Genomic DNA, 9,157 nt, shown 5'->3' with positions numbered 1-9,157 from the left:
CTCAAATCATTTACTGATAATTACTCATCATAGCCAATTATTATGCTCTCCTCACCCCAAACCAAAGAAAATGAGTATGTATACACACACACACAAACACACACACACACACACACACACACACACACACACACACACACACACATAGCTCATGAGCGTGTAGTGTAAGTCTGGGTTACAACCGTTCCTCTAAGACCCTCGGAAACAGCGCTGATGAAGAGTATTGTATGACTGAGGGCAGAACTGCAATCTCATGAATGGACTGAAGATTGCTGAGACTGGCAGGTCACATATACTATGCCATTTCACCTGGAACTCCATGCTTACTCGATTGTTTTTACTTTTCTTTTCTTACTTTCTGTACAGATTAATAATCATCACATTCCTTAATGGAACAGGACAACCAGACGTGGGTGCATGAATTCATCCTCCTTGGCCTGTCAAGTAACTGGGACACTCAAATTTCCCTATTCGTCCTGTTCTTGCTGATGTACCTGGCAACAGTGCTGGGGAATTTTCTCATTGTTCTTCTGATCAGACTGGACAGCAGACTCCACACTCCCATGTATTTCTTTCTGACCAACCTGTCGCTTGTGGATGTGTCCTATGCCACAAGCATAGTCCCCCAGTTGCTGGCTCATTTTCTTGCCACACACAAAGCAATTCCGTTTCTGAGCTGTGCAGTACAGTTATTTTTTTCTCTGGGCTTGGGTGGGATTGAGTTCCTTCTTCTGGCAGTGATGGCCTATGACCGCTATGTGGCAGTGTGTGATCCTCTGAGGTACTCAGTCATCATGCATGCAGGGCTGTGCACGAGGCTGGTCATCACATCTTGGGTCAGCGGCTCCATTAATTCTCTTGTGCATACTGCCATCACCTTTCAGCTGCCCATGTGTACAAATAAATATATTGATCACATTTCCTGTGAAATTCTAGCTGTGGTCAGATTGGCATGTGTGGACACTTCCTCCAATGAGATTGTGATCATGGTTTCCAGCATTGTCTTGCTTATGACACCTTTCTTCCTGGTTCTCTTGTCCTACATCCAGATCATCTCCACCATTCTAAAAATCCAGTCCACAGAGGGAAGGAGAAAAGCCTTCCACACCTGTGCCTCCCACCTCACTGTGGTAACACTATGCTATGGCACCACCATTTTCACCTACATCCAACCCCACTCCAACCCATCTGTCCTTCAGGAGAAGCTAATTTCTCTTTTTTATGCTGTACTGATGCCCATGCTGAACCCTATGATTTATAGTCTAAGGAATAAGGAGGTGAAAGGGGCTTGGCAGAAACTGTTAGGGAAATTCTCTGGGTTCACATCAAAGCTCACGAGATGATGACTCCTGAGCATTGATGGAGAAGATGGCTTTTCTTTAATGTTCTCCTCTCCACTCAGACATGAGGTATTGCCATGGCAACAAGGAAGGCCCGAAAGAACATGTGTTGGCGATGTAATGCTGGAGGCTGAGTGGGTGTGGCAGGAGTGGGATGTGGTTTATGCTTATGTCTCAGCAGTGTGTTTCACGGAGTTCAGCCTCACTGTCATCTCTCGCCAATCATTATTCAAACTTACCCTTATAGTTCAGCTGCATAGTCAACCCACAAGTTTGTACTTCATGATATTTTCAAATCAATACTGACTAAAGTTAATTTTGGTTTTTTATTCTGATGTCTTCCTGAGCTATCAGCAAGAAGTATGATACTCTGAGAATGCTGATATAGAGGTATAAGCTTAGCACCCAGTTACCTTTGGCAAGATCCTCCACTGCATATTATTTGCTTATAATGTATTTTAATGAATCCTAAGTAAATGGAGAAGAATATTTAACTGCTGCAAAATAAACATTATTTTATTTTGGTTTTATGTATACTCTTAGTATTAACAACATTTTAAAATCTTATACTGAAAAACCGATTATTAATTTGTACTTTGGAAAAAATGTGGTACAACTTTGACAATCAAATAGTAGTTCCTTGAGAAATCAAACAAATTTCACAATTGAAGTTTTTCTCTCAGTGATACATGGTGAATTTTGCCTTTTACAGCACTTTTATGATGGATGCACTATGCTAGGGTAGTATGAGAATATTTCTATCTAAATAGACTCAGCATTTTTGTATGTAGGATCTAATATAATATCCATTCTGAGAAAGCCAGGAAGAAAAACATCATTTTTTTTCATGAGATTTAATCACAAGCTGTTTGTTCACAGTGGCAATTTGAGCAATGAAATATCCAATGCATTTTTATAAATAGTGAATGACCAATTTGATAATAAAATCATTGTGCATGTGTGAAGTTCCATCAAAATTAGAAATATCTAATTTCAGAAATAATTCTTGTTCTGAAAAACTGGAAAGAAAATAAGCAAAGGGAAACAGTTTCATGGCTAAGAAAAGCATCAAAGCCAGTGTTGACCTGAGAAAGAATATTCCTTCTACAAGACAGTAAATATCGTTGCTTTAATATGGATTTTAAGATAGAAGAACGGTTGGTGCACAGTTTAGAAAGTGCCCTATGTCTGACTTGAGAGCTTTGCTCAACCTATCTTAAAAGAAGGTGTTGAGATTTTATTCACTTTCTAATTTTAGTGGATTGTGATGTTGTGAGCACACGTTGTGCCTTTGATATAAAAGTAGGTGTATTAGAAGAGAGGAATAAAATGACAGAACAGGACATAGGAAAGGAGGAGGAGGGAAGACAAAAGTGAGCCTTCTCATGTCAGTAAGCCACAGAAAGGATTTTCCTTCCCTGCCTCTGTGTCTTCATCAGCTCAGATAACTTGGGATCCTTCCACTTGTGAGCGTGTTATCACAGAAGCTCTGGCTTTACAATGTGTGGGTTTGGGGGTGGGCTGGAAAGATGATTCAGCTGTTAAAAGCACTTACTTCTCTTGCAGAGAGCGTGGGTTCAATTCCCAATGACCACAAAGCAGCTCTCAGCTGTCTATACATCCAGTTCCACAGGATCTGATGCACTCCTCTAGCCCCCATAGTAGTAGACAGACATTCATGCCAGCAAAGCACTCATACACACAAAATCTGAAAATAAAAAATAGATAAAAACTAAAAGTAATTGAAGGCTATATATTCCTCAGACAATTGGGTATTTATTGCTTATCTTAAATTTGATCTAATCCTCTATTTTGTTACATTGACTGATGTAACTGTTGCTGGTACTATATGGTAAATACCAATGAGTGATTTTCATGTGTTGGTGGTACTGAATGATTGATAAGTTGCTACAATCCAAAGACTGACGCATCAGTTAAGGCTACAACTACATACAGTAAAGCAATCACAACTCAGGGACAGAGATATCGTAGCAAGAGTCAAACAAGTGCTCATAGGAATCATTGACAAGATGGCAGATAACAATAATTAGATCACAAGCAGCCTGAGCACAGAATATTCAGTGGAGACTTCATCGGGAATGCTCAGTTCCAGTTTCATAGAAGCACCAGGAGAAATCTCTAAATGCTAAGATCCTCTGAGCTGAAGGTCACAAATGTGGATAGATAGCATGCTGGTTGAAGAACAAACTTCAAGCCGAATAAATGGCGCAGACTACAGCAGAAGCGTGGTGAGTGTCTGAAGCTGAGAGTCAACAGTTCCCACTGTCACTTCCACCATGGCCATAGCATGGAGGAGCTATATGGATCACAAGAAGTTTGTGGCAGATGTCACTCCAAGAGCCTGTTTGACCTAGAAAAGAGCACACAGAGGTCAGGTATCTAAGTTAGGATTTTCATTGCTATGAAGAGACACCATGACCAAGGCAGCTTATAAAGAAGACATTAAGATGGGGTGGCTTGCTTACAGTTTCAGAGGTTCAGTCCATTATCATCATGATAGGGAACACAGTTACGTGCTGGCAGATGTGGTGCTGGAGCTGAGAGTGCTACATCTTGTAGATAATAGGAAGTCCACTGAGAGATTGGGCCATATCCTGTGCATAGGAAACCTCAAAGCCTGCCCCCACAGTGACACATTTTCTCCAACAAGGCCATACTCACTCCAACAAAGCCACACCTCTTCATAATACCACTTCCTGAGAGATTACTGGAGCCAATTACACTCAAACTACCACAATCCACTCCCTGGCTCGCATAAGCTTGTAACTATCATAATGAAAAGTTCCCCGTAGTCTATCACAGCCTCAGCAATGTTTAAGAGTTCAAAGTTTCTTCTGAGATTCATGAAATCTCTAAACTGCAATCACATGTAAAATAAAAATCAAAAAACAGATCACATAGTTTCAACATGTAATGGCACAGGATATACATTACCATTCCAAAACTCAGGGAAGAGAGCATAGCAAGGAAATACTGGACCAAAGGAAGACTGAAAACCAGCTGGGCAAACTCCAAATTCTGTATCTCCAAGTCTGATGTCAAAGTGTTCTTTTCATCCCCAACTCCATTCAGCTTTGCTGACAGCAACACACTTGGGCTGGTTCCACTCCCTGTTAGCAGCTCTCCTTTGCAGGCATCCCATGGGCACCTCTAACATCTTGGGTTCTCCAAGGCAATCCAGGCTTCAACATCACAGCTTCATGCAGTGGCCTCTCTATTAGGCCTCCATTCAGGGACACTCCTGACACATATCTGACCTCAACAGCTTTATTCCATAACTCATTTCTTCTATGCTTAACTGTAAACTCAGAACCAGATGGCCAAAGCTGCCAAGTACAGCTGTTTGCTGAGGCTGGAACAAGAGCCCTCTCGTTCAATTACATCTTATGAGATTTCTGTCTTTCACTGCCTGAGCTTGGCTATCCTGAAACTTAACTTACTCTGTATACCAGGCTAGATTTAGACTCAGATATCTGGCAGCCTCTTCCTTCAGAGTGCAGAGATTAAAGGTGTGACCCACCAAACTTGACTCCAAGATTTTCTTTAATTCCTTTTTACAAGTTGGAAAGTTAGCTGGGTGGAATCTTTCCCTAAGTTCATCATCATCATCATCATCATCATCATCATCATCATCATCATCATCATCATCATCATCATCTATGCCCCAGCAATACTTAAGCATGCATGGGCAGCCCATTAATGGTGGTTCTCCAGTTGTTCCTATTCTGGACAGTCCTAGATGCTTATATTATTGTCATACTCAAGGTTCCAGAGACTTTCTTCATGCTGTCTATCGAGCATTCTGGGTGGCCTTCCTCTTTGCTGTATCCTATGCATTCCTTCAAGCAGTGCTGCCTTCGGGTATCTGCCATCACTCATTCTCATAACATGACTGAAGTATCTCAAGCACCGTTGCCAAATCCTGTAGTTTATTTCTTAATATAGATGAAGATGTTTCTTAATGTCATCATTGAGCAGCCTATCTCTTCGTGTCACACCTAGAATCCTCCTGAGACATGTCATCTCAAACACATTCAGCCACTGTTCTGAGGAGTGTTTCATTGTCCAGGTTTCAGGGTTGAAAATAAGGCAGTTGAAGACAAGTGTCTCATGTACTTGTAATTTTGTTGTCGTTGCTATGTCTCTTGCTGACCAAACCTTTCCTAGTGCCTGGAATGCAGCCCTAGCTATTCCTATCCACCTCTTGACGTCTGATACAGTTCCCTCCTTGAACTGAGGTTTCCTCCCAGATAGACAAAGTTGAGTTTTTGCTTGAGCTTCTCATTCTTTATTACGCTGTTAACGTCCTTCCCATGTGTTGCATCTCAGTCTTCTCAATGTTTACTTTCATTCCAAGGTTTTCACTGAATTCCACCACTCTGTTTACCATGGTCTACAGCTAGTTTGGACTTTCAGCAAGTAGTGCGGTATTATTGGCAAAACTCAGGTCATTGGTTTGCACTCCAACTATCTGTGCGCCTATCTCCTCATCCTGCAGGGCTGTTGCTGAACATTAATTTCAGGTCTATATTAAAGGGTAGTGGTGAGAGGATACATCCCTGCAACACTCCTACTATTGTCTTAAACTGACCACTTAGTTCTCCACACACTGAATGATGCAGCGGTATCTTTATAGGCATTTTCTAGTATTCTTATGATTTTCTCTGGATACCTTGTGGAGCCTCATTGTTTCCCAAAGTCCTTTTCTCCAAATACTATTGAATGCCTTCCTGAAGTCGATGTAACAGACATATAAGTTTTTTTTTCCCAAATTCTTTGTATTTTCCTGCAAGTTTCCTCAACATGAAGATCTGATCAATTGTGCTCCTCTTAGCTCTGAATCCACACTGAACCTCTGCTAGGATTCCCTCCATTCTGCCCTTGATCCTTTGCAGGATAATGGAGGAGAAAATCTTGCTGCTTTGGCATGAGAAACTAATGCCCTTGTAAACTGAGCAGTCAAACGTGTCTTGTGTATGGGTATTATGACCGAGTGCTTTCATTCTGTGAGAATCACCACATGCTCACATATCTCTCTGAAGAGTGTGAGAATCGCCTCGACCCATGAGTCTATTGTAGCAGCCTACAGCTCCTCCACCATGATGTCATCTACTCCTGGGCCCTTCCTGCATGCCGCCCTTTCCTGAGGTCACCACTCTCTATATTCCATTTCTTAATCCGCTTATCTCCTTGAATACAGGGCTTTGCTCCATTCTACTGTCTTGTACTGTTTTTTCTCCTCAAAGTTTCCACTTCATAACTTACCCTGCTCAGCTTTCTCCTTTTCAGTGTGCTCTCAGATCAGCGCAGTCCTGATGGCAGTGTGGCCCTCACACACCTACATGGTCTGGTTGCTGACCAGACTCTGGGCATCCACAGAGCCCTCATTGGCAACTAGTCATGGACACCACCCCAGATGCAGCCTTCACAGCCCCACGGACCCAGAAATGGCCCTAGGCAGTTTCCATGCCTGGACATCTCCATGGCTCCAGGTGGCAGCACTGGCCATCCAGTCAGCATTGCCCTGACACTGACATAGTCTGAGATGGCCAACCAGACTCCAATCATCTGCATGGCCCTTTGTGAAAAAAGGAGTCCTGCACATCCACTCAGGCCCTGGCTGCTGTAGGGACACAGACCCAGACATAGTCTTCTGCAATAGCCCTGACCCAGATGACACCCTGGCCCAGGTGATAATGCAGGCAACTCTGATCAGGATGTCCCTGGTGGCAGCATGGCCCTCAGATGCCCTGGTGATCAAAGACCGTGGCCCAGGCCCTGGTCATCTATGTGACCTTTGGTGGCAGTATGAGCCACAGACATCCATAAAGACACTGGCGGTGGTAGGACCACAGTTCCAGGCAAGATCCTAGGCACCATGGCACCAGATGGCAGTGCAGACCACCAAGATTAGTATGGCCTTCCCCCAGCAGTGTAGCCCTCCTGGCCACCCAAATTGGCCTGGTCCTGGCAGTGGCACAGGCCTTGGACACCATCATTCCAGGTTGCAGCCCAGATCCTGGGGCATCCACATGGGCCCTGCTGACAACATGGGCAAGGGACATCAACACAGACCCTGTCCTCACCTTGCCCCCATGGCATCACAGGCTGTAGATTTTTCTTTGGTCTACCAGCTCACAAATAATTACCCAGAATTATTAACTAGGAAAGCTCAGCCTTAGCTTACACTTAGATTAAAATTAATCTGCTTTTATTAATGTACATTTTACCATGGGGATTTTTAGCTTTCTTTCATCCTATATGTCCTACTTTCTCCATGTCTCCTCAGCATCTCCTCTGAACCTCGATTATCTCCTGTTCCTGTCTTTCCCCTGAAATCCCACCTTACCTCCTGCTTAGCTATGCCGTTCAGCTTTCTATTACAGCAATCACAGAAATCCATCTTCACACAATGTACAAATATCCCACAATAGCTGCCCTCAATGGTGACAGGATCCACAGACATCAACAAAGGCCCCCTCAGTTGCCCCAGGTCCCAGGATCAAGACTGGCCCTTGGTCATAGGCCATGCTCAGACATCAACCTGAACTCACATGGCCAGCTGGTTATCCTCTTCAGCCGTTTCCTCACCACCCCCACTTCTCCAGGTTCCCCTCTCTCCACAGCCCACAAACCATTCTGTATCTCCCTGTCTTCCACCTTCCCACCTTGTACTCCCTCACCACAGTGGTGTCCAGCTACCTACCACCAGCGCTTTTGGTTGGGGCGAGGCCCCGGATGGCAGCTTGGTTGAGACCTCCCCTGCTAACCTCATGATATGGTACAAAGCTGTTAACGTTGCTGCATCTTGACTCAGGGCTAGAGTCTCCCAGAAGCTCCTAATTGGGTTCTGGCCCTGCCAGCCGCATGGCATGGAGCTGTTGCTGTGTTTTGATTAGGGGCTATAGACCCCAGATGGCACTTGGTTGAGTACTGCCCCCCAGATGCATGGAATAGAGAGAACTGTTGCTGCTTAGTGGCTTGGGGGTGTCCCTGGGCAGCTCCTGGTTGAGTCCTGCTGCAGTAAACCACATGGCACATGTGTCACAGCCAGGATCTATGGTCCCCTTGAGGCTGTTTTTTTGTTTGTTTGCTTTAACAGTATTTTTTTAATTTTTATATGTATGAGTGTTTGTTTGCTTGTATCCACCCATAAGTACTATGAATATGCAGTGCCTGTGGAGGTCAGAAAATGGCATAAGATCGGGTGGAAATGCAATTATAAAGCTAGTTGTTAGCTGTCATGGGTATCCTGGAAATTACACCCAGGTCCTCTGGAAGAGAAGTCAGTGTTCTTAATGACTACCGTCTCTCCGCCCTCAGTGCAGTTATTCTAACACTAGATAATCAAAGTGGGGAGATACATGGGACAAAGGATCTCCCCGACCCGTGTGTGTGTGTGTGTGTGTGTGTGTGTGTGTGTGTGTGTGACTGTCTGCCTGTGTTCATTCCATTCCAGCACTGGTATTTATAGTGAGTAGTAAATTTCAGAAGTATTTGTAGAACACAAAGGCAGACCTCTAGATTTAAAAAAGTAAATTATTCCATAGTGCCTATATCAAAAGGAGTCTTTCAGTAGGGGCTCCAGTGTGTTAAAGGTCCTGTAGAATATTTGCATTGGTTGTGAAGAAAAAACACAACTGAATTGCCACAGTAAAAGACGCATTGCCTGAAGGCCATGGACATAGTTTAGACATAACTGGACATGCTGGATTAAAAATTCCAGTCAGAAGGATGTGGACTCATGACTTAAAAGATGGGCAAGCAACAACTTCCTCCAAGTCTACTTTTAATGA

General features: G+C 43.7%; 1 protein-coding gene across 1 annotated transcript; it reads left to right on the top strand.

Moving 5' to 3' along the window:
- Positions 1-389: 389 nt before the first annotated feature.
- LOC101989507 (olfactory receptor-like protein OLF3) lies at positions 390-1,343 on the top strand. Its single transcript, XM_005363804.1, has one exon. The coding sequence runs from the start codon at positions 390-392 to the stop codon at positions 1,341-1,343; it is 954 nt and encodes a 317-aa protein (XP_005363861.1).
- The last annotated feature ends 7,814 nt before the right edge of the window (positions 1,344-9,157 follow it).

The sequence above is a fragment of the Microtus ochrogaster genome, linkage group LG12 (assembly GCF_000317375.1).
Source record: "Microtus ochrogaster isolate Prairie Vole_2 linkage group LG12, MicOch1.0, whole genome shotgun sequence".
NCBI lineage: Eukaryota > Metazoa > Chordata > Mammalia > Rodentia > Cricetidae > Microtus > Microtus ochrogaster.
This window is presented reverse-complemented; position numbering and strand designations above follow the sequence as displayed.

Excerpts from the sequence above, each read along its gene's own strand:
- LOC101989507 (XM_005363804.1), top strand. The coding sequence starts at position 390 with ATGGAACAGGACAACCAGACGTGGGTGCATGAATTCATCCTCCTTGGC.